This window comes from Epinephelus lanceolatus, chromosome 8 (genome assembly GCF_041903045.1).
Source record: "Epinephelus lanceolatus isolate andai-2023 chromosome 8, ASM4190304v1, whole genome shotgun sequence".
Lineage (NCBI taxonomy): Eukaryota > Metazoa > Chordata > Actinopteri > Perciformes > Serranidae > Epinephelus > Epinephelus lanceolatus.
Genome location: NC_135741.1, coordinates 45,870,485 through 45,897,377, shown reverse-complemented (window position 1 = coordinate 45,897,377; position 26,893 = coordinate 45,870,485). Strand labels below are relative to the sequence as shown.

General features: G+C 40.5%; 1 protein-coding gene across 6 annotated transcripts; it reads right to left on the bottom strand.

The window, feature by feature from the left end:
* Positions 1-109: 109 nt before the first annotated feature.
* Positions 110-25,873, bottom strand: LOC117258209 (organic solute transporter subunit alpha). Of its 6 annotated transcripts, none has more exons than XM_033628848.2 (9): positions 25,774-25,792; positions 25,578-25,673; positions 14,963-15,226; positions 13,191-13,342; positions 12,956-13,029; positions 11,035-11,190; positions 5,084-5,195; positions 1,523-1,775; positions 110-930 (listed from the first exon to the last, which is right to left on the bottom strand). In XM_033628848.2, exons 4-9 carry the CDS (start codon positions 13,197-13,199, stop codon positions 509-511), a joined length of 1,026 nt encoding a protein of 341 aa, XP_033484739.1. In that variant the 5' UTR covers positions 13,200-13,342; positions 14,963-15,226; positions 25,578-25,673; positions 25,774-25,792; the 3' UTR covers positions 110-508. The 6 variants fall into 6 exon arrangements, with proteins under 6 accessions (XP_033484739.1, XP_078026496.1, XP_033484737.1 ...); XM_078170370.1 differs by having other exon boundaries at positions 15,159-15,226; XM_033628846.2 differs by lacking the exon at positions 14,963-15,226 and having other exon boundaries at positions 25,774-25,873.
* Positions 25,874-26,893: the final 1,020 nt, after the last annotated feature.

Here is a 26,893-nt window from a genome sequence, read left to right as displayed (position 1 = left end):
GTGGCACCTTGTATGGTAGCCTCGGCCACCAGTGTATGAATGTGTGTGTAAATGGGTGAATGTGACTCGTAGCGGAAAAAGCGCTTTGAGTGGTCGGATGACTAGAAAGGCGCTATACAAATGCATTTTATTTTCCACATATTATGACAATTAGTGTGTGAGCTAAACACAACTGCAAAACAACAAATATGAAAAATAAATAACAAAACACCCATCTAGTGATTAAAAAGAACTAGAAGCAGCAAATGGACTCATGACTTTTACAGTAGTAAGACAAAATGGTGAATATTTCCTAATTCTGCAGCTTGTCACAGCAGTGAACAGTTCACAAATTTTCTTGTGTATTAGGTGAGTATTTCTGTCACTTTTGCCCCAGTTATCATAGTGCAGGGTGTGGAGTTCTACAGACAAGTCCTCAGGGCCTCCCACACAACCAAGTCAGTACTGGCATCTGCAGCGGTTAAGATTAGACATATTTAATCTGTTGTTAAAGGTCTTCCATAGTTGGTCAAACCACAGTGACATCCTTATAGTCCTCATAGTTAATATCAGCCCTGACAGTAATGCGGGTCAGATCTACACCATGTTCCTCTGCAGACCTTGGCTCCACTGATTCTGTCCGGCCAAGCTGCTGGCTTCTGGCCTGAGGGAAGGGGAAACCATCCAGAGGTGCATGCTCTATCCTGCACAGGCTGTCCTCGCTGTCACTGCTGTAACTGGGATTGGAGGCACTGACAAGGTGATGGCCGAGGAGGCCGGGCTTGTGATGTGTCATTTTAACATCGTCTGTTTGAATGGCCTTTTCTATCTGCAAGACACTGACAGGCCCCTCTGCATCCTCCACCATGCTCGGCTCCACCTTACGGAAAGTGTGGCGGGCATACAGGCCGATGCAGAACATCTCCACAATCACACAGTAGTGGTAGATCACTGAGGTTGGACAGAGGACACAAAGCACAGGTTTGAAGGGCATCAACAGCCAATGTGTACAGTGATTACATGTAGTTATTACAGAGGAACAGCCACATGTATCAGTGCCTTGGTTTCAACTTCTCTGGCAAAAGTGGAATTTCAGATTTCATCATACAATTCTTTTTATTTGTAATAATATGTTGTCATACAACCAAATGAACTATTGGCTTTGGTTACATTTTACAACCAGTCATCTTTTGGAATATTTAAAATGTTAGTACTTTAACATGTTATTGAACTCTTCCTAAAGCTGCAGACAAGACCAGACATATCTTCGGAAGGGATAAGAATGAGCAAGAATGAGCCTCTCTGCTTGTTACAATCTAGAAGTGCTTGGATGTGACATGACTATGTATATCAAGTACACTGTTGTGTGCAGACTGGTATGTGAGGCTAATAGAGCATCTTGGAAAAAAACTAAGCAAAACACTGGGTGATTTGGAAATCCCAGTTACACAAGACCTGCTAGTTGTTGTCCTTAAACTTTAGATTGAGTGGTAAACATGACTTAAGACAGAGGTTGGAGGAGGCCAGACATGCTTTGACTTACACTGGGACCTGGTCAGGACAGAGAAGGGTGGTGTGCAGGGGAAAACTTCAAGAGCACCCATGGTCTCTAAGATGCCACTCTGCAGGCCACACAGCACCAACACCACAATGATGCAGATGAATTTGGCTCTCAGTCCATAGCCATGTAAAGCGCTCTTAGTGGCTTTGTAAAACAGAAGGTGGCCGTAGAAGGACACGAAGGTTGACACACATATGATACCGTTCACATACAGGTTAGGGTTGACTGAATCCACCTGGAGAACAAGAGGATGGTTGTCATTGATTTTATTCCTCAGCTTATCCAGTGCCATTTGGAGCAGGACCTGCTCAAAAGTACACAGTAAGGTTGAAATGGTATGAGATTTTCAGGGTACGAAGACTGTCTCAAAAAATATTGCAGTTTCATGGTGTCATGGTATTACAGAATTTATATTATTATCAGTCAGAATGACCAAAGACTGTGGTCGAACAAATGCTTTATTACTATAATACTAAGGGTCTCCCCTTAGAAAATAACTAAAATAAAGGGGAGATCAGACCATTTGAATGTTTGTTCAATATATTAGATAAGCAATTGTACACAGTATGATAACTGTCAACTTCTATATACATAAAAAATCAGTATAACGCTGCAACCTTAGTACACAGTCAGCTTAATCAAAGCAGACAATTTCAATTCTTGTCATTTTAAATGGAATGAACATTGCAGCTTCAGTAGGCTGTGAGCAGGGCTTTAGTCATTGAAGGCCTCAGAATGCTTCAAATCAAGTAGTTTGTACAACGGACCCTGTCTGCAGTCAACTAGGGCTTTTTCATTGGAACCTTTGGCTGCGCAAAGTCAAACCATGCCGCACCAATTTGCATTTCCTTTGTTAGTTTAAACCATGCAGAGTCGGGCCCAAAGCATGCCTGACTCCTTCCAAACACCTAGAGGTGACAAATTGCCGACCATAACAAACCCCTGACCACCCCCCTTCTCCCCTTAAAACAAGTGTGTGTGTTGCGAGACCAGCTCACATCTGTGTACAGAACACCAGAGAGAAAGATGTTTTTAAGTGTATGTGTGCTCAGCTCTCAGTACTTTTGTAGCTTCTAACTGAATAAGTTTAGTTTCTCTCCTTTGTCCTGTTTTTACTTTAGATATCTGCTTTACTTTACTGTTTCATGTCTGTGTTCAGGAGTCGTGTTCAGTTACTACTGATGAAAACCCAAGATTTCCTTACTTTGCTGTTTCACAATAAAGGTTTCACATAAAAAAAATATATAAAAAAAAATACTGGGTGGCTTTTATTGTCAAGAATTTAAAGGAAATGAAATGTGTTTATCACCAGTGTTGGGCAAGTTACTCTCAAAATGTAATATATTACATATACCTAGTTACCTTCATTTGAAAGTAATTAGTTACTTTACAATATTACTCTCTGTGTAGGGTTACTTATTACACTACTTTTGCATTACTTTGACCAAAATGGGCTCTGAAGAACTAATGTTAATTCTAAATGGATGGGGGTCTGGTTGTTTCACAGCAGGTAATCAAAGCACAGAAGCTCCAGTTTATTACAGTTCATTTCAAATCCAGTGCTGCGCAAGTCTGACCCATTCATGCATTCACATACAGTGGTTACCACTTTGGATTAAAATCCCCTGCTTACATTAATAATAGTCAGGCAGAGGATCAAAGTCTGATAATTATGAGATATGGATCAATATTTGTGAGCCAATGATATGAAACACAATAAACAAATTGAGGTTAGCACAACAAACGGTAAGTTACTATGATGAGCGCAAATTAAAACACCGGAGCTGGAAGACCAACCTGCTGGTTCCTGGTGTGCCAGTTAGTTACAACACCACTAGAGAGAGAGTTATGCATAAGATTGGGACTGTGTGCCCGCGTTGCTCTGCTGTTGTAGGGGATGTGAGTGGAAACACATCCAACATATACTAACATCACCCAGATGTGTTGATCACTATGACAAGGAAAAAACAAACTGGAGGCCAGCTCCTTATCTCTGTTGCTTTCAAGCAGCCTTAGAAAGCAAAAGCAGAATGGGATATGTTGTAGATGTTGCAGGTATACTAATGGAAACACACTGAACATGATAACGCACAGTAGAGCATGACCCAGATGTACCGGCATCCTTCTGTAATGTAGCGTATTATGATGTGACAACACAATAACCTTTAGGGGATATTTTTTTTCTGGTGACGCACTGACTGAAGTAGAGCAGTATGGATGAATGAAAAATGAAAACAATAAATAGTTTATTTCGGGTAGTAACACGTTATGTGACACTGTAAATGTAATAATATTACCTGAAATCCTGTTGGTAATGCCTTATATTACTTGGTCACTGCTAAGACGTAATATAATACTGTTACGTGTTACCCCCTACACTGTTTGTAACCAAATTAGTGAAACATACTTAGTGGCTTTTCTTCAATAAATACAAGTCTACTAATACTGCAGGGAGGAAGAGTAAAAGCAGAAACAGCCACAGTGAGATGTTGATGAAGAGCTGCAGACAACAGGCTCTTACTGCATCTCTGCAAACTGCTCACCTCCAACAAGTAGAATTCTTTTACCTGTTGGAGGTGAGTGATGGAAATAAGGAGGGACTTTAGCTGTGGATCAGCCCACCACTTTCAAGCAGTTAGCTCTGTTGTTATGGAGATGGAAATCCCCGCTGTGCTGGGCTGACATGCCGAGTTAAACAAAACCAAGCAAAGCCAGCACATTTCTGGAAAAATGGTAAAAGTGATTTCAGCTGTTCTGAATGTCCACACTGGAAGGCAAAGTGAGAAGCCTGACATCTTACTCTCCTGACTGCATACCTGTCTTACAAAAGTAGTTCTGTGAGGAATGAAAAAAAAAAGCTTGAGACAGAAGTTCAAACCCTGCCTATTTCACACCATCACACACCTGACCAATCACTGTGTTAAAGTGGCTGTAAATGTTGAAGTGCACGTTTTTAAAAGTTACAAAAGTACATTGTGAGAACTGGGTTAATACACTGTTAGACAATCTGACAGGAACTTCATTTGAAGCATATTGAGGCCATTAGTCTTGTTTATTGAACGCTGTTCATCAGTTTCCCTCTGAACAACTTCTAGTCTATTTGATAAAGGCCAAACTTCATATTGAATAAGAAGCTGATTGTTGTAGTCTATAAAGTTACACCATCTACCCAGAGCTTTAAACATGTTACCATCACAATTTCATTGCAAACATTTAATAACTCACAGTATGTTGACAAAGTTTTAATACTCAGTAAAGGGAAAATATCAAATGTCTGAATAAGATTAAGCTCTGAAAACAATCTACTATCGACTAGCAATCTACTGTGATAAAAAACAACAAAAAAAACTATAGGAATACAGGAAATTAGCAAATGCTTCACACAATAACTGTCTTTAAGCAGAGTATGTAGAAGAAAAAAGGGCAAAGGAAAATCACAAATCCTTCAAAATACAATACAGTACACCAAAACAGACTACAGATTGACTACTTTATTCTCACTGGGAGAAAAAATACAGATCAAGGCCTGAATAAATGACTCACATCACCATAGTCATACTGTTCATCCGTCCACAGGACCAGAGTGACAAAGAACAAGATGGTACGGACAACAGAGAGCTGCAGCACAGCTGCCATCATCCAGCCTTGGCTGCTGCTACACACAAGAGAGGGGATGGAGTTTTTAAGGGTAACTTTGGTATTTTTCAACCTGGACTCCTTTTTCCCATGTTTTTGTGTCTAGGTGACTGATGGTAACAACATTTTTTGAAAATGGTCTAGTACTGAGTGAGAGGGCTATAGCTAGCTGCTGTGAAACAGGCTGCAATGTAACCATTCACGCCAATTATGCACTGTCAATGTACGTGCACTAAAGGTGTTTGTGGAAGTGTCTGACAACATTATGGAAAGATTCCTACAATGACAGACCTTTTTGTTAAAGAGTACAATTTTGATTTACAAAAATCACTTACGTTAAACTCACCAGACTCTATTTAAATAGACTGTAATTATCATTTAAAACAGTCTTCATTTCAAGCACACAGACACAAATTAAAATTAAAATTAAAATAAAATGTCTTGGTTTGTTTTTCCAACAATCACCAACTCTGCTTTGGTCGAAATAAACCCTTTATTCAACCAGTTAGATGTGACAGTATGCTGGCTCTATACACAGTAAAATTACTCTTTCTTGAAATGGAGTCTGGTGGGTTTGGCAATGGCGATTTTAGGGCTTTTTCTGGTTAAACAAAAAAACCTGGTCTCACTCTGAAGTCGTTGAAATCTGGCGCTTGCTTAGTGACTTCCAGCGTCAGACACCGATAAAAAAAATGGTGTCCTTTCACGTTGGCATGATATGTGGCCGGTCACCGTAATTGTTTAATGGCACCTGGCTGCATCACAGGGAAATGTGATGGGACAACAATGAAAGTTAAGGCAGCAGAAGTCTGAGTAGGGTGGGCAGGAGGAGTGGTGGATGGGTCAAACAACCACTGACTTTCACCCACAAGGCTGGTTTTTGCTTCCTGTAAGATTGTAAAGCCAAACCCTGTTCTTTTTTCCTAAATCCAACCACATGTGTGTTGGCTTAACGTAACCATGTGCATTTGTTGTTGAAGGAAAAAAACGTCAATTTGTGGTGTTATACCGATGTAGTGTATTTATTTTGAAAGAGACTGTTAGCAAATTGTACATTTCCTCAATCAATCAATTTTATTTATAAAGCCCAATATCACAAATCACAATTTGCCTCACAGGGCTTTACAGCATACGATATCCCTCTGTCCTTATGACCCTCACAGCGGATAAGGAAAAACTCCCCAAAAAAACCCCTTTAACGGGGAAAAAAAATGGTAGAAACCTCAGGAAGAGCAACTGAGGAGGGATCCCTCTTCCAGGACGGACAGACGTGCAATAGATGTCGTACAGAACAGATCAGCATAATAAATTAACAGTAATCCGTATGACACAATGAGACAGAAAGAGAGACAGAGAGAGAGAGACAGAGAGATGCAGGACAGACGGTAATAACAGTAGCTTACAACAACATTAATGAAAGTAATAATATTATCGTTATAGTTCTGGCTACTGTGGTACAATATGTTGAAAGTATATATTAGTATCTGGCAGTATACATGTCTGATAATAATCATATGTGTATAATAACAGTAGAAGTATGACTAATGATAACAGCAGCAGCAGCAGGAGGCATCTGGCAGGACCACGGCAGCAGCACAACCACACATGTCACGCTATCCAGGCACCGCTGTGATATGAGTTAATCTGAGAGACAGTGGAGCACAAAGGCTCCGGAGAAGAAGCCGAGTTAGTGACATCCAGAATGGCCGAGTTAGCAAGATGCAGTAATAGGATACGAGAGAGAGAGAGAGAGAGAGAGAGAGAGAGAGAGAGAGAGAAGGAGAGAAGGTGCCCGGTGTATTATAGGGAGGTCCTCCGGCAGACTAGGCCTAAGTCAGCCTAACTAGGGGCTGGTACAGGGCAAGCCTGAGCCAGCCCTAACTATAAGCTTTATCAAAGAGGAAAGTCTTAAGTCTAGTCTTAAATGTGGAGACGGTGTCTGCCTCCCGGACCGTAACAGGAAGATGATTCCACAGGAGAGGAGCCTGATAGCTGAAGGCTCTGGCTCCTGATCTACTTTTGGAGACTTTAGGGACCACGAGTAACCCTGCGTTCCCAGAGCGCAGTGTTCTGGTGGGATAATATGGCACTATGAGCTCTCTAAGATATGACGGAGCTTGACCATTTAGAGCTTTATAAGTTAACAGTAGGATTTTAAATTCAATTCTGGATTTTACAGGGAGCCAGTGCAGAGAAGCTAAAACAGGAGAAATATGATCTTGTTTCTTAGTTCCTGTTAGTACACGTGCTGCTGCATTCTGAATTAGCTGGAGAGTTTTTAAGGACTTACTAGAGCTACCTGATAATAGAGAGTTACAGTAATCCAGCCTTGAGGTAACAAAAGCGTGGACCAATTTTTCTGCATCTTTTCGGGTCAGGATAGGCCGAATTTTCGCAATATTACGCAGATGAAAAAATGCAGTCCGTGAGGTTTGTTTTAAATGAGAATTAAAAGACAAATCTTGATCAAATGTTACTCCGAGGTTTCTTACGGTAGTGCTAGAGGCCAGAGCAATGCCATCTAGAGAAACTATGTCATCAGATAAAGAGTCTCTGAGTTGTTTGGGGCCAAGAACAATAACTTCAGTTTTGTCTGAATTTAACATCAGGAAATTGGTGCTCATCCAGGTTTTTATGTCTTTAAGGCAGTTATGGAGTTTATTTAATTGATTACTTTCTTCTGGCTTCATCGATAAATACAACTGAGTATCATCCGCATAACAATGCAAATTTATAGAGTGATTTCTAATGATGTTGCCTAAAGGAAGCATATATAGAATAAATAGGATTGGTCCGAGCACAGAACCTTGTGGAACTCCAAAACAAACTTTAGTACATAAGGATGATTCATTATGAACGTCAACAAACTGAAAACGATCAGATAAATAAGATTTAAACCAGCTTAGTGCAGAACCTTTTAGGCCAATTAAGTGATCCAGTCTCTGTAGCAGAATTTGATGGTCAGTTGTGTCAAACGCTGCACTAAGATCTATTAAACAAGTAAAGAGACGAGTCCTTTGTCTGAAGCAATCAGAAGGTCATTTGTAATTTTAACTAGTGCTGTCCCAGTGCTATGATGCACTCTAAATCCTGACTGAAATTCCTCAAATAAATTATTATCATGGAGAAAATCACACAGCTGGTCTGCGACTACTTTCTCAAGGATCTTTGACAGAAAGGGAAGATTAGATATTGGTCTATAGTTGGCTAACACCTCTGGATCCAGGGTGGGCTTTTTTAGTAGAGGTTTAATTACAGCTACCTAAAAAGACTGTGGTACATAGTCTGTTAATAAGGATATATTGATCATATCTAATGTATGAGTGTTAACTAAAGGTAAGACCTCCTTAAGTAGCCTAGTTGGGATGGGGTCTAAGAGACAGGTTGATGATTTAGATGAAGAAATCACTGCTGTCAATTCTTGAAGAGAAATTGGGGAGAAGCAATCTAAATATATATTAGGTCTTACAGTTGTATTTGAGGTTAGATAGGTACTATCTGAGGACAGGAGGTCATGAATTTTGCCTCTAACAGTTAAAATTTTGTCATTAAAAAAGCTCATAAAATCATTACTGCTAAGGGCTAAAGGAATACAAGGCTCAATAGAGCTCTGACTCTCAGTCAGCCTGGCTACAGTGCTGAAAAGAAACCTGGGGTTATTCTTGTTTTCTTCTATTAATGCTGAGTAATAGTTTGCTCTGGCATTGCGAAGGCTCCTCTTATAAGTTTTGAGACTGTCTGTCCAGATTAAACGAGATTCTTCCAGTTTGGTTAATCGCCAATTCCTTTCAAACTTTCGCGATATTTGTTTTAACTTACGGGTTTGAGAGTTATACCAAGGAGCGAACTTTCCTTGCTTTGTTAACTTCTTTTTAAGAGGAGCTACAGAGACTTCCTGTGAAAACAGCAGTGTGTTTTGAAAACAGACAAACAGTCACAGGCTGAAGTTTACTCACTGTCCCAGAACTAAAGCTTAGATTCTCTGCCCGAGCCCGAGCCCGGCCCAACCCGGCCCACGGGCCCAAGCCAGGTCGGGCCGGGACCCCCCAGCCCTCTGACGGGCCCAGGCCGGGCCCGGTCAGATATGAGAGAGAGAGAGAGAGAGAGAGAGAGAGAGAGAGAGAGAGAGAGAGAGAGAAATGGCTACAGGTTGGGGGTTGCAATTCACACATACAGAAAGAGAGGGTGGGGGGGGGGGTGTGGTAGAGATACGTGGGAGGGACGGCTTTCCGTGCCTCCAAAAAATTTGCTCTATTCATTCAGTGTTTACCCAACACGCTCAATACATGGACATGCAATGACAAATTGTCATTAACTTATTACGTTATAAAAAACGATGAAAATATGGACTTACCCATGTTTAAAATGACCTGTTGAAGTGAAAAAACGAGTACTGACGGGAACAGACAAGTGGAGTTGATGTTTAACCAGCGCGGAGAGTGCAGGAGAAATGCGCTGCCTGTGTGGAAAGTCAAGTGCCTGCGAGTACACTCGCAGTACTTCCGCGGCACTAACGCGCTCAGTGTGTCCTAACGTTAATTATAACAGCCAACTTATTGAAAAATGTCGGGCTTAAATCGGGCTCGAGCCCATAATTACAGTTAATTGGACAGGCTGGGCCGGTCCCGGACATAACGTGCACGGGCTCGGGCCGGGTCGGGCTGAATTTTTTGGGCCCAGTCTAAGCTCTACCCAGAACGTCAACAACCATCACACCCAGGGCACCTTGCACGTTGTATTTCACTTGGAGAGTTCATTCCCAAACATCAATATGTGATGAGATCAGAGTAAGAATATGTCGATAAAAAGGATCTTCCTCTTTAACAAATAGGTATATTTCTGGGCATCCTTTCCATAATGTTGTCAGACAATTAAAATAACAATCTGAGCCTGTCAGAGGGGAAAAAAAGCCCTTTTGGCAGACATAAATTGACGGTGCATAATTGCCCAAAATGGTTTCATTGCAGCCTGTTTCATGACCGCCAGCTGCAGCCTTATTGCTCAGTACTGGACCATTTTCAAAAACTGTTATTCCCAATAGTGACTTAGACACAAAACATGCGAAAATAGAGTCCAGCATGAAAAACACCTAAGTTACCCTTTAACATGTTAGCAGCATGTCAGGTCACGTATTTTATTACAGTTGTGCAACTGAGAGGACTTTATACCAATACAATCAGATTGAACAAATGCATCTATGCACTTGCATGCACTTTGTTGTGATACTGTCAATGTCTAAGTACATATACACAGATATGTGACCCAAGCTCCCACTGCCAGAACTGAAAGCTGTCTAAGGATGCAGTACCTGTGAGAGCCACTAGTTTCATGATTCAGTACTTTACCAAACCCAAATGACTGATGGGAGTTTGTCTGAGTGAGCTCACTTAAACAAATATAGAGAATGAAAAAATAATAAAGCCACTCACTCATAAAGTACATCAAAAATGAAACAAAGTAAAAAAAACAACATCAACAACAAAGGTTATATCCATGCCCATAAAATGGGCCAATAAAATAAAATCCAACACAGCACATGAGCAACATAAATAGAACAATGGCACCTGTAGGGAAATTAGCACAAACATCAACCCACCCACTAAAAAAAAAACATATGCTTTAAAAACATGTTATTTAACCATGCTATGGATAAAGTGTTAAGGGGGCACATAGCATCAGGGTATGTGCTGTTTTAAATGTTCTGGTTTTAGTGCTTCATAATCATTTATGAGAATGAAGAAAATGAAAAACAATGTTAGCAGGATGACAGGGGTCCACAGTAAATGTGGGCTTAAAAGCAAATTTCCCAAATTGAATGCAGCTGTAGTTTATTACTCAGATTCTTGTCTGGTGTGTACCTGTTGATGGCCACCATTGGGAGACAGCAACAGCAACAACAGGGGAAGGGATCTGGAGATACCTGCTGTCCAGACAGATTAGCCAGCATACGAACTTTCCCTCCAAAGAAGTCTGTGATCAGTCCCATGAATTTTAGCAAGGTGATGGAGTGATACCTGCACAGACATACACAATAAGGTGGGACCAGTAATGTACAACATATGTGATGAAAAGAAGACAACACATTATTTTTATCATGCTGTCTGTGCTGAAACAGCTGTATTGAAAAGAGTCTGAATGGGGGTTTAATCTTCCCAGAACTTTTCAGAAGCCCAGGAAAGTCATTTTTCCTGAGCGGCATTACCTGTATGTACATTTGGGCTATGCATGTTCATTTTGACAAAACTTTTTTGTCTGCCCTTTTATTCCATTATGAAAACAAAACGAAGACAAGCTAAAAATAGATCTTGATAATTAAAGCTTAGAAGAAATCTATGTTTCATTTTTGTTGATGGGACGAGACATGATGAAAATGTTAGTGGTGGACTATCTGACATTGAAAGCTAGCCACTGAACAGCAGTGGACCAAGCAGCCATTGGCCGCCTGACTTCACAGCTGATCCCTGCAGGATTCCACTCAGTCTGGTCTGACAGGCAGGTAAGAGGCTCAGTTATCTGTGAGTGTAGCTGTGCTCTAAGTAAACAGTCTGAACACAGATCAGTTTTCTCTGACATGATGAACGTTCAAAATTTGAAAGTTTAGTTTTAATCACCAACTCTGTGAGAGGACACAAGTTCAAACCTACAGACTAACATTTTGCACATTAAGAAAGAATTCAGGCTTTAATGCTTCTTAACAGTGAGATGGATAAGTCCATCGGGCAAATGATGATCAGTAAGTGTGAGCTCGTAAATCATTCTTTGAACCTGTCAAAAACTGCTGAAGAAATGACACTTTGTAATGTGCAGAAATGATTTATAGTTGTAGAAAAACATTGCCTGAATTAATTTTTTTATACAAACTGTCACCTTGATTCAAATATCAAATGCATAAATTAGCCTTACTGGATTAAAGAAAAAAAAAAACATATAGAAAACCTAATGACTAATGTTGACGAAGATTTCCTGAATTTTCGTTGACTAAAACTTGATTAAAACTGTGAAGGATAAAAATGACTAAAATGGGACTAAAAAACAAAAATGGGACTAAAAATTGTGCTTCTTCTTGTACAGAGAATGTTGGATGTAACTCTCTGACTGAAATCTAATCGCTAAGCCAGTTTAATCAAACAGCATGTAGTGGGTCCCTCAGACAAGGCCTCGCTAGCGCTGATCTCTACTCTCCATCTTGGTACTGCAGTTTAATATGTAGGTGGATGAATTCCTGAAAATACAACTGAGCTGGTCTTTGCCAAAAGTCCATGAGCAGGAAAGATGTAAAGCTGTAGAGGACCATGAGTAGCACTTGCCAAACTGGTGTCTCCCATGCTGACTTGACTCACCACACCACTCATTCAGCTGGTGTAGGCTACTCTCTCACATCTTTTTTTGTTCCCCCCTGTGGCGTCCCCGATGGATGATGGCGACCTTAGCATTCGTATATACTGCCTATGCCACACCGGCACTGGCTAGTTAGCTCCCATGTTAAAAACAAGCCCAGTTATGCTAGCAGCAGATCCAGATGTTGCAGGCTATCCTGACCGGTATACTCTGCCACAAGTGGTATTCATCAAGAAAGTTGATTCAACAACAAAAGACTCATTTGTATTAAATGTCCCCTTTAATATACTTTTATGTACTAAAGTGCTCACTGTATGTGAGTAGTGTTCTTGCTTTTTTTAGTTTTTTGTAAGCCCAATAAACAATATTCCTATCAAATATGTTGTAATGACAATGAAATCTTGGAGTTGTATTTTTGAATCTCAAGACCTGTTAACTCACAGTGAGGCGATGAAATTACACAGTGAGGAAGACCGTGGCACATATAGTGCTATGAGGGAGGTCAAGGCAAATACCTAAGAAAAAAAGAACATTGACATATTGAGATACAATGCAAGTGCATTAAAACAAATTCAAGACACTTAAGATTTAAAGTAGTTATTATTGGTTTTTGATCCACTGAGAGAAGTCCAGCTGTGAAGGAGGAGCTGTGTAAGAATGAGGAGGTCGATGTTACCGGGTACATTCCTAATATCCACAGGTAGAGCCATTTTCGTCTGGATGAGGGAAGGTGGCGCAGGAAGAAGCCCACCTCTTCCAGAAACAGCCCCAGTAAAATGATGGCAAGGCCAGCCGGGATGAGGAAGAGCCACAGCTCATCTTTAATGGCTGGGAAAAGATGAGTCACAGAGTCTGAGCAAAGACACACTTTAATTTTTACTACTGACTGATCATCAGACTGAATTTCCATTTTTTTCACTGAATTCAGTCAGCCTAACACTATTTTAATGTTTACCAATTTCTTTTTGGCAGGATGGGTTATAGATACATGTCAGCATAAAGGCTGTGGTAGCTGTTTTTGGAACAGTTGACATATACCTTATTGTTTGAAGAAATATAACGATGAAAGAGTTTTTATGTCTATAAGTCAGCTTAAAACAACTTTGCAGCTGTGTTGATCTCATTCACACTGAAGGATTTCTCCATGCTTTTAATTTGTTCCTCTAGTCTTTTCCATGTGTCTAGAGGCTTCATGTTGGTCGACTAGTGTTAATATAGGTTAATATGAGTGTTCTTTAGAATTGTGAGCTATTATGTGCTCTGTTTTATGTCTTTTACTTAAGATAAGGGGGCATTTTTTAAGGACATTTGGGGCTTAGCCATGACATGGGGCTACACTGCATCATTCCCTGCTATCTTCTTGATTAGTAAGCTCTATTTTGATGCTTTTTAATGCATTCTGGCACACTTTTTACATGCCTTAAGGCCTTTGCACACTGAATGCGTCTTTTTTCCCGATGTGTTCTTTTAATCCATCATCCAAAAAAAAAATCTTTATGCACAGAAACCTTGCGCACTGATTCTGATGCATTTTGTTGTTCTGTTTCTTGCGAGAATTTGCAATACCAGACAAAGTAAAAGGTTATATTTTCTCCTTTTAATATTATCAGGTATTTGGCCAATCTGGGAATAAATTCCTTACCAAAAAATTTCTTCGCCAATGTGTTTGTAAAGATGTCTAACAACACATATAAAAAGATTTAAATTCTTCTCCCATAGGAAAATCTGTGACCGCTTATCAGTGAAAAACTGTAATGGAGAGTGCAGCAACAGGCAGTGCAGCTGCAAGAAGAATGGTGCCAAGTGTATTACAGCATGCAGAAGAAGACCCAGACCTAGACTCCTGAGACATTTGACATTGTGGACCAGTATAGTTTTCTAACTAGTATTTGAAATATTGAAAAAAATGAATAAAGCTACTTTTAAAATTTACATGTAAAAGCGGGTGTGGCTGGTTTTCCACCAAGGAGTGGTTTTGGTGCAAACCAAATGCTTGCAATCAATTCATAAATTATTTAAATTAATAAATAAACAAACTCATAAAGCTACTTTTTAATTTACATGCACCCAGTCATATTTATTTTCACAAAAACAAAAAAAAAGTTTTTGTGATGAGTGGGGGAAGTAGGCGTGGCTGTTTTTCCACCAAGGAGTGGTTTTGGTGCAAACAAATGCTTGCAATCAATTCAGAAACCAGAAAAAACCCTTGTTTGACCCCTTACAAGCCACTTAAGGTAGAGGTAAACATTTTAAATTTCTCACCAATAAGGTTTTGGGTACCCCAACTTTTAGCAGCTGTCACAGATTTTCCTATGGGAATTGAATTTAAATCTTTTTATATGTGTTGTTAGACACCTTTACAAACACATTGGGGAAGACATTTTTTGGTAAGGAATTTTTCCCAGATTTTCACAATATTCTCTGACTATCTCCACTGGAGTTACCTACCTGGCTGTCATCACTCCTCCTTGTCATACATTTGATACCACAGCTGCATGAAGGGGCGGAGCTGTCCTCCCTCTCTGTCTCCACATTCTGTGTGAATTCCACATCCTCCTCCTCTTCATCATCATCATCCACCTGAATATGACTATCTGACTTCTTGAAAGCAGCTATCTGAACAATGAAATGAGTCTATGTATACCTATGTGTCTGTGTCCTGCCGCCACCTTTTCTTCACCGATTCTTGGTCAAACAGCTCGCTGAAGGCTTCTGACGGAGGCAAAAAAATGCAGAAAATCAAACCTGTTCCGAAAGTTTCAGACTCAGTGTGCAAACATGACTGACACGACATAAGGTCTTTTTATTTTTAGGTATGTGACAATTTTGGACGAAAAAACGGACTTCAACAGATAAGTCAAGTTGGACTTTTTGTCTTGTCTGAGTATACGTGCAGAAGAGAAAATCGAATTTCTGACCAGGTACGTCTGACTCCTCGAGAGGCGGCGTGGTGTCCTTTTTAATGTAGTGCGAATTGAACTAGTTCCAGTTCTTGTTCAGAAACTTTTTTGAAATAAATCCGTGTTTCGCATTTTCCTACCATCCATAAACTTCAAAATGTTTTGCTCCTTTAGCTGTTGGAGCATGAATGTAGTTTTTTGTCATCCGTGCAGAAGTGTGTCTTCTGCTTCTCGGTTGCCATGGTGTTTGTTTGTTTGTTTTTCCGGGAGTTACTGCACTGCTGCTACGTCATCTCCTTCTTCTTCCGAGTGAAAGTCCGTGAAAGAAAAGGTGGTGCATGCACAGAACACAAAGTCCAAGTCCAGTCGCACTAAGCGGACAGGGGTGCCACCAGGAATTTTGGGTTAGGCTCGGCTCTCCCTCACCTCTCCCTAACCCTAACCCTAACCCTCACCGCACAGCAGCCCGCCCCGCACATACCCCAGAGGATTGGCTCTCCCTCTCCGCAGAGAGCCCTCAGCTCTGCTCCTACGGCCAACCCTCACGCCCTCTGGCCGGGCCCGGCCTCACCTCACCCTTCCCCTCCCTCCAGGGCTCCGGGTAACCAAGTTCTGTCTTCCTTTTTTTGGGTTGTTTAGCCGTGTAGGCAGTTGTAACCAATGCTGGAATAGCTATTTTACCAGGTGCACTGTTCGCCATTGCCGCTTACTCTCCCCTTCTGCCGGTGGCATGGGAACGCAATGGTTCAGCATATTTACGCATATGCAGTAGAACAGCCAATAGGAACGCAGTGGTCTGAGCTGACCTTTGATTGGTTGATGCACATCGGCATGATACTGACTCTTTAGAGGCTAAACACAGAGCCATGGTGAGGTGCAGAAGCCTATTGTTTGTCTCAGACCACTTGATTTACATTATGCTTAGAGGATATTATAAAGTTTTTACTTCAATTATACCAAAACAATGTTGCCTACTGGAGCTTTAACATTAATGAAAGACTTAAAAAATAATAATTTGAATATACATTAACTTTTCAATCAAAATAAATTAAGATCATCATCTCAAAATAATAAAAACAGCAGATTGTGGGGGTGTGAAATTTGAAATGTGAAATTATGACTACTTCAAACTGTAGCACAACTACATACACACCTGTAGCCTAATCTAATGGCACAGTTTGCAGCCTGGCTGAGAGCACTTTATTTTCTAGATTTTTTAAAAAAAGAGCTCTAAGGCTCTGTTGTATGGAAACTCGGTCAGAGGTGGCCCATTGATGCTGAGTAGCATGCATGCTGCCAGATTGTCCCCCTGTAGCCTGTTCCTCAAAACAGGTAGCAGGTGTCCCATATTAATAAATGACTGCTTGCCCTTGTTCCAGCTGTGTGTGTGCGTGCCGGTCAAATGAAACCGATGGCTGAGTGTGATTATTCCTCTGTCAGTTAAAACATTTTAGTCGGTGTTCCTGCCCTTTTTATGATGGCAGCTCCAACAGGTTATGGGCCCAGTAACGAGCTTGGAAGCCGATGGAACCATTTATGTTGCAACGGAGAAGAGAAGAATTATGAGTTGTGGGAGACTAAGTTTCTGGCACCCCTGTGTCTGCTTAATTTGAAGAGCACCATACTCAACGAGCTGCCTGGTGAGGATGCCGCCGATGATGCTTGTGCCTGCACAGCAGACGATGCTGAGAAAAATAAATAGGGTGATGAGAAGTTAAGTTTTACTGAGTTTAAAACAAAGCTGGGGAGCTATGAGAGCACGGAAAAGTTTAATGCCGTTTGCTCAGATGATGACAGCGTGATGAAAGTGAGAGAAAGAGAGATTGAGCAAAAAATGCATGAAGCTTAACAACAACAGCTGCGCACACACACACACACACACACACACACACACACACACACACACACAGACCTCTGTGTATGCGTGTCTCACAATCTTTAAAGGACAGATTACAGCTGCAGAATCTTCATTTGAAACTGCATCTACACATTATAGGCTGTATCAGTGTTTTCCATCTCTCACATACTGCTACAGCCTTTATTACTGATAATACTGTTGCTACTTTTGTGATTATGACTGTTAAATACATATTGTAATGTACTGTAATATAAACTCCCTCTATGTGAGTGTATCTCTCTGCTGGTATGCTCAGATTGACAACTGGACCCATGGTTTGGGAATTAAAGGGAGGAGTTCGAGACATTTTAAAGTCATCTCAAACTGCCTGCTCTCACACAGCTTGTCTCTCCCTCTCAGTGACAGACTCAGGATGTTTGAAGGGCAGGAGCGAAGAGGAATAAAGGGCACCTACTGCATGACATGGGGCCCCATTGGTGTGCAAAAAAACAAAATTTGATGCCCTAAACATGCTCAAAAACTCACCAAAATTGGCATGCATGTCAGGACTGGCGACAGATTTGATAAAATGAAAAAATTAACCCCAAAAGTGCCAAAATGGGCTCTCTAGCGCCACCTAGACACACAAAAATGGCCACTGTGGCCCGTAGGAATATTGTAGAAAGATCAAACCACGACCGGCTTGTTCGTCTCATCAAGACCTACAAATCACGCACTGACACCCCTGACCTAAATCCACCAGGAAGTGAGCTAGTGCCTCTGAAAGTAACATGAGAAAATGTGGAGAAATTGTCAGCTGTGAGCAAGACATTTTAAACTTGCGACCAAGATCACATTTTTTGACTCCACAAACATAAAAACCTATATGTCTGCGTTCGGGACGAGTGTATCTCTCTGCTGGTATGCTCAGATTGGCGATTGGACCCACACTTTGGGAATTAAAGGGAGGAGTTCGAAAGCCATCTCCATCTGCATGCTCTCACAGCTTGTCTCTCTCTGTCAGTGGTGGACTTAGGATGTTTGAAGGGCAGGGGCGAAAAGGACAAAAGGGCACCTACTGCATGACATGGGGCCCCATTGGTGCGCAAAAAAAACAAAATTTGACCCCCTAAACATGCTCAAAAACTCACCAAAATTGGCACGCATGTGAGGACTGGTGAGAAAATGGATACGATGAAAAAATTAACCCCAAAAGTGTCAAAATGGGCTCTCTAGCACCACCTAGACACACAAAAATGGCCACTGCGGCCCGTAGGAATGTCGTAGAAAGATCAAACCAAAACTGGCTTGTTTATCTCATCAAGACCTACAAATCACGCACTGACACCCCTGACCTAAATCCACCAGGAAGTGAGCTAGTGCTTCTGTAACATTAGCAAATGTGAAGAAATTGTCAGCTGTGAGCAAGAGTGGAGAGTAGGGTTGGGTATCGTTTGGGTTTTTTCCGATACCGGTGCCAAACTGATACTTTTAAAACAGTACCAGTGCTTAAACGGTGCCTGAACCGATACCTCAAAATATGAGGTTTTTATGGAGGTTCAAAAGTGTCACAAATGGGCCACCTTTCAGAAGTGTGTGAGTATTTTGTATAGCAGTTTTAAATTATAATAAAAATGTGTTTTTATTTATTTATTGCTGAGGCAAATTAGAAATACCTAGAAATAAATGGGTATATGAACTCTATTAACAGTTTTAAAATATAATAAAAAACACTTAACAAATTAACATTACAATAATATTAGTCTCTATATACAGACTCAACAGTCAGTGAATGTAGAGTCTGTAGGCAAATCCCGGAGATCTTGCCTCCGGAAGAAGAGCGGAAGAGCCCTGGTTTCCGGTGCTAGGCTGTTTGTAGTCCGCGTGATATTGATCAATCACGTTTGAGCCGGCTGCAGTTGTTGCCAGGTTAAACACTCTGTGCGGTGAACTAACGAGGCGGAACATAATTGGCGTCACTGCAAACTCTATATTTACTTATATATAAACGGAAGTCGGAAACGGAAATTCGCCTCCTCAAACCGGAATGCCGAAAAATCGGGGGTCTGCTCATTTTCCACCATGGGTATGTCCTCCAACAGTCTTACAGATAGCCTAAATAGTGCAGTGCTGGAAACGCTTGAATCTCTCGCCCCTCTTAAAACTAGTAAAGGCACTCGATCTAAATCTGTGCCCTGGTTTTCTGACCATACTCGCTCACTTAAACGGACTTGTCGTAAATTTGAGGACAGGTGGCGTGCCACTAAATCAGAATCCTCTCGCCTTGCCTGGACTCAAAGTTTTAAACATTATAAAAATGCACTTTCTGCTGCCAGGGCTGCTTATTTCTCCAATTTGATTGAGACTAATAAGAACAACCACCAGGTCTTGTTTAATACTGTGGCCAAGCTTACCCAGTCTACACCTGCTTTGAGCTCTTCCTATACAGCTCACGATTTTCTAAAGTTTTTCACTGATAAAATCTCCCTAATAAGAAACAATATCATTAATCAACAGCTCTCCAGCAATATGATAGATCAGTGCTTGGTGTCCTGGTCCACCAGTTCACTCTCACAGTTTGAGCCTATCTCCACTGAGGCCTTGGCCTCTTTGGTAGCCGCCTCAAAGCCTACTACGTGCGCACCAGATCCTATTCCATCTGACCTCTTTAAATAACTTTTTCCTATCCTAAGTGGCCTTACACACACCATCATTAACACGTCCTTCTCTGAGGGGTCTGTCCCAGTAGCCTATAAATCTGCAATCATTAAACCACTCCTTAAAAAATCTAATAGTGATCCACTGGTTCTTGCCAATTATTGACCCGTTTCCATTCTTCCTTTTTTATCCAAAATACTTGAGAGAATTGTTGCTGATCAATTGACTGCCCATCTTTCTGCTAATAATCTCTTTGACAACTTTCAATCCGGCTTCCACTCCTGTCATTCTACTGAAACTGCCCTGACTAGAGTTGTCAATGATCTGCTGATCACTGCAGACTCTGGATCAGCTTCCTTACTTTTAATTCTTGATTTGAGTGCGGCTTTCGATACTGTAGATCACTGTGTGCTTTTACATCGGTTAGAGCATTGCGTTGGTGTATATGGGCTGGCACTCACATGGTTCCATATCTTATTTATCTAGCAGATCCCAATGAGTTAGTTTTAATTATTTTTCTGAATGTTCTACTGTCATCTCTGGTGTGCCCCAGGGTTCTGTCCTTGGCCCTCTGTTGTTTTGTATTTACATGCTCCCTCTGGGCAAGATCTTTTCAGAATATGGCATTAAGTTCCATTGCTATGCGGATGATACGCAGCTATACAAGTCGCTGCAGCCAAATGACCCCTCCCAAATCCAAAATTTAGAGCCATGTCTATCCCAAATTAAACTTTGGATGTGTCACAACTTCCTTATGCTTAATGCTGCAAAGACTGACTTGTTAGTGATTAATCCTAATAACTATAAGCACTTGTCTGAGGATCTATGTCTTAATATAGATGGATGTATGATCACTGAGAGCTCACGCATTAGAAACTTAGGAGTTATTTTTGATCCGACTCTTACTTTTCAATTTTTAATTTCATTTAATTTTAATTTTATATACTTTATTAATCCCCGAGGGGAAATTCACTTTTACACTCTGTTGTCAATTACACACAGGTCCAAACATACACACTGCCTCATATCAAGGAAATCACTAAGACAGCATTTTTTCATTTACGTAATATAGCCAAAATCCGCCCTGTTTTATCTTTCCGAAACGCTGAGATTGTTGTTCATGCTCTTGTGTCCTCTCAACTGGATTATTGCAATGCTCTTTTCTCTGGCCTCCCTAGCTGTGCTATCAGAAGTCTTCAGCTTGTGCAGAATTCAGCCGCCAGACTTTTGATGAGAACCAGTAGATATAGCCACATAACTCCTGTCTTGGCATCGCTTCACTGGCTGCCTGTTCAAGCTAGAGCTGATTTTAAAGTTCTTCTTTTAACTTATAAGGCCTCAAATGGACTTGCACCATTGTATTTAACCAAACTACTTACACCCTACCTTCCGCCATGTCCTCTTTGCTCTCTTAATTCGCACCTACTTGTCATCCCGTCGGTTAATAAAAAGTCAGCTGGCTGTAGGGCCTTCTCCTACCGTGCTCCTTATTTGTGGAATGGCCTCCCATTAGCTATTAAAGAAGCTACCTCCAATGATATTTTTAAATCCCGTCTTAAAACACAACTTTTTACTCAATATTTCAGTTAGTCTAATTTGTAACTGTTTTATCACTGTCTTTTCGTGCTTTTATTATTGTTTTTATTGTTTAATCTTTTATTGTACTTGGTTTTTATTGTAAAGTGTATTGAGACCATGTACCATGGTGATTTTGCACTTTAAATAAATTGATTGATTGATTGATTGATTGATTGATTGATTGATTGCCCCCAGAGGCTGTATCACCGTCTGCCGGAAGTCAGACGCCGAATACAGCCGATGGGTTCCGAGAATGCAATAATATTAACTCTATTAAATCCGGTCTCTGTAGGCAGCCCAGGCTCTGCAAATGGCAACAAAAACATTTGGATCCAGGCTGTACCAACCAGCCAGCATGAGACCAGTGAAAGCAAGCACACACACATGAACGCAGTGCCCATGTCTCACGGTCTTGTGCAAGCGTGCACACATGAACTTGGTGCACAGAGAGGCAGTCAGAGCTACAGGCTACAATGAGGCTAAAAACAGAGTTCAAATGATGTTTTTCCAAACAACTTTATATGTCGGGGCTTCAGGACACTTGGATCACTACGGACGAGCAATATGGAGATATTTTGTGGTTTCAATTATGTGTTTTTGACGTTTGAATCTGGGGCGCCGTGAGCATCCATTAGGTGGAGTTTTGTTGCTAAGTTACCTCCTCTCCCCTTGGATCTCCATAAGTGTTGTGAGGACTCTAAAACTTCATCTGATCCTCCATCGGCATGAGGGTGAGTAGATAATGGGTGAATTTTCATGTTGGGTGCACTATCCCTTGAACAGGTGTGTAAATCCAGGGTAACTAGCAGCTATCACTCGTTCATGACAGAGTCACAGAGGACGAGGCGGGGAGGGATGAGCTAGCTCCGTTGTGTTTGTTAACATTGTTGAATGTAAACAGAAGTGACGCCCAACAGTGCTTAGCGTGCCTTTAAATAATAATATACACTCAACAAATGAACAAATGAATGAATGAATGAATGATTCTGTTATGTGTAACGTCCAATAGAGGAAGACATAACATTTAATAAAAAAACACCGAAAGGAGGCACCGTGCGTTTTGTTTCGGTCCGGTAGGTATCGGTTGTATAGGTACCGGTTCCATATAAGCACCGACTTTCGGTACCCAACCCTAGTGGAGAGGGGTCTAAAATTGTCTAACACTTTTGTCTTTAACTGTCCACATGAGCTGGAAGCCAAAACGGCGGGAGTCCAAGGTCCCGCCCAACGCTGCTTGCAGCTATAATTTTATTACTATATTTGAAAAAAAATATTCTTAATGATGATGGTTTCAGAATTTTATATTAATTTTTACCTATTTTCGGGGTCTCTGCCAGTCAGGGGCCCTCAGAATCATCCTAACTTTTCTCCCCAATAAGGCACCACTTAAAGTGGATACATGCAGCAATAGTTAGATTTTCAATCGAATTATCTAGGTGTGTTAGTCGAGCTACGGATAGTCCAATTTCAGTCAGACTAAGCTGTTTACATGCATTTAAAAGTCCAGTTTCAGTCGGACTAAGCTGTTTACATGCATTTAAAAATTCCAGTTTCACTCAGACTAAGCCAATAATTCGATTTTCTCAAGCTGCATGTAAATGTACTGAGTGAGTTTTTTGAATGGGTTTGTGGTAAGATGCCTTAAATAAGGTCTGTGGTAGACACAAGCTGAAGAAATTTTCAATTTTGTTCTACCACATAAAATACATCAGTAAATACCCCACTGTGAATTTTGAAGCTTTAATTGAGTTTAAAAAGGTGGTTGCTAACAAGCGGCTAATTGAGACTACGGACCATCATCACACCAAACCTTGACAGCCTTGTTGTTGTGATGTATGTAAGACTTGTCACAGAATGAACAGTGGTTACATAAGCTTCAAAACCAGCCACAACTCAGCCCTGAGCAAGAGTGACTGTCCACTATTGACCAATCAACAGAGTGCTGTGTTTCTAGCTCCACCAGGTATTTGTACTAGGTACCCCAACAGAGGGCTGACCCAAAATGGGGATGGTTAGGAACGATTCTATTGGTACCATCCACAACTTTTCACAGTAGAAACAGAAGCATACAGAACTGTTTAATACCCACAATGATGAGGAAAATGCTGAGTAACTATATATATATATTATCATTATTATCAACCCCATCTGCTTGTACGTGTGCACTGGTTATGTGAATGCCATCTGCATTCCTATAGTCTGCACAACTAAGTCGGGAATTCAGATAATATTATGAGAATATCTTTTGTACTTTATGTCTTGAATGATTTGTATAACAAACTTGAATAGTATTTTGTATGTCACTTGAATCTGTATATAGTATTTGTATGTCATTTGTATCTGAAAATTTGTACAATCTGTCAATTGTACATATATTGTTTCTATGCGTATACTGAAGAATGTCATTCCAAGCCAGCAAATGCTTGAAACAAAGCACTAGTTAAACCTCACTGCACTTTACTTTTCACTGTTCTTTTTATTGATACATTTGTTTCTATGTGAACATGGAAGTTTGTCCTTCTGATGCTAATGATTGTGAGCCAGGGATAGTGCTCGATAAGCTCTTGCTTCTCCCTATCCCTTTTTCAGCCACTGGACTGTATGAAAAGCACCCAATGCAAATGTTGTAATTTTGTTTTATACTTGAAAGCTGAAAATAAACTAAACAAACAAACCTGAACTGCAGTGAACTGTACTGCTTGGTGGAAATGGGGCTTTAGTGTAGTTTATTTATAGCCTAACGTTAGCTTTTCACTTTTGGCAATTACATCTGGGCTTCAAAAATCATAAAAACTGTGGTAATTTGTGAAGATTACATTGCTGAATAAAACATGCAAGTACCATAAAGGTTTGTTTGCCACAGAGTTTATTTTCTGCAATAATCCAAAATTCAATGGAAAAATCCCATAGGCTTTTTGATGAGGGAACCAGGATGCAGGTAACTTCTGCATTGGCCTACGGAAAAACATCATCCCTCTGTTTCTTCTTTTTTTCCAACATTGCTGGTGGTGGCTTTGCAGCTCACAAGGTGAGCCGGCCCATCTGACATTTGCCAGAACTGCCCAGGGGCCATTCCGAGCCTGGTTAATACTGTGAGTTTTGATTAGAAACAGAATACTTCACAACTGCTATCATTAAACATGTATTAACTAGAGTTGTATTTACATTAACAGTGGTGGAATGTAACTAAGTATATTTACAGAGGTACTGTTGTACATATTATGCTAGTTTATGTTGCCTGCCTGTTTTGTTCTCTGAAACCAGCTTGCCATTAATGCTTGCTTTTTGCTTAATCATACTGCCTGCTTTGTGTTTCAGCATTTGGGTTCTCCTCTAACTGTAACAAACAGCACACAAAGTTTCAAAGGGACTCAAATGTTTTGTTCTTCTGACAGAAAAAAATCATCAATTAAACCTGTACACCAAGCAGCTCCTGTTTGGAGGGATTTTAATGCAGATTTAATTTAAATACCCCGAGGGCCAGAGCCAGTTATGTGACATGTGACATGCCACACCTGTTGCCCATATTTCTAATAAAGATAAACCAAGAAAATATAAATATGTACATGTACATGTGTACCCTAATATCATTCCAGAACTATTTTTGAAAAATATATAAGGGGAAAATATCAGTATGTACACATTTCATATCCCACATATATAGTCAGGTCACACATAGAAATAAAGGTACATGTAGAAAAACACATATATATACAAATAGTCATACCAATAGTTAGTATTACCACAAGGACTGTCTATTAGAGGCGCCTCTGTCTATTTATCTGACCTTAAAAGACATTTTAAAGCGTCACTCTACATTTAAATCCTTCTAAATGAGAGCTGCTTGGTATGCGGACTTAATCGTTTCCTTCTTTGCCAGATGTTTCTTTGGTTCAGCGCCCAATCCACTGGACATTGGGATGTGTGTCTTTTGTACCGTTTTAGAAAGAAATCATCACCCATTAGCTTATAAAACAAAAACACTAAAAGCAAAGCCAAGCAGTGCTGAAATTGAGAATATCTATTATTCTTCATTAATGCCATTTCCTCTTAAAATGCAGCTATTGTATAGGAAGAGACCTTAACTTACCAGTGAAGAATTGTGATGACAGAGGGATCTCAGGCCCAATCCAGCTACAGTTGCCACCTCTTCCCATTCTCTACACGCTACTACACTACACTCTACCTGTCACACAATAAACACAGACAAGCGAATGTACGAAAATCAAGCGACAACAACCTGCTTTTCATTAATGGCAAACTGAATGACACAGCACCAAACTAACCGTATAACTCTTGTGGCTCAGGGATGAGTGGTCTTGGAGTTTGCAGCGCTTTCCATGGGATTCTGTCCTGTTGTGTACGTGTTCACCTGAACGATTACTGTCTGACTGGAGACATTAATGATTGACTAGATATGTAAGTGGACAGGTCCAAGTCCATTCTGTGAGAAGCTATAAATTCATCTAAGAAGAATGTCATTAAAAATCTGTAGAGATTAGTTAAAGCCCCACTTATCAATATTTTGATCTAAACAGTGGGTTAAATGACTACATTTGTGAAATGGGAAAAAGTGACTGTCTGATTGAGTCTGATTTTGCAGCTGCTGTTGGTATAAAAGCTTTGATACACCTGCTGTCCATCACCTACTCAGCTAGCTGGGACGATCATCTAACTGAATTGGAAACATGCACTGCATTTCGCAGTTCACTTAGCCCGCACTAATGCACAGTCTAAGCCACTAATTGCTGTAATGGAAGTTTTTATTATACACTGACCAAAAATTGAAATGCATCACTTTTGTTTTTGCTCTTATTTTTCACAGGTTTATGTTAAAGATCTGAGACTTTTGACTGTAGATATATTTCTTTCATATTTTGGTCAAAAATTCGTAAGTCGGTGTTAGTGAGCCCCTCGCCTTTTCCAAGATAATCCATCCACCTGACAGGTGTGGCATATCAAGATGCTGATTGAACAGCATCATTACCATACAGGTGTGCCATAGGATGGTCACAATAAAAAGCCACTCTAAAATGTGCAGCTGAGGCTCCGTGTCCCTGGTACTCCATCACCAGAGAATGAATAATACAGCTTCTGTCAAATTTAAAGATGATGGATGGTGACCTTTGGGGGGTGGGGAGTTGCACACTTTCCAATTTTCATGCATGGATCTATGTGGATAGTTGGTAAAACACTGACATAACTGACTGCAGAGTCACTGACCGGTTCAAGGTAATCTTCTCATTCTTCAGTTGAAGGCTTCTTCACTTGAACAATTAACATAAGTATGTGAAAACTGGTGCCCCCCTTCTTTTTTTTTTTTTTAAATAGACATGCATTCTTTGGGATGATCATTGTCCTCTTTTGTTATAATTTCACAATATTCCATTGGATAGTATCTTCAGG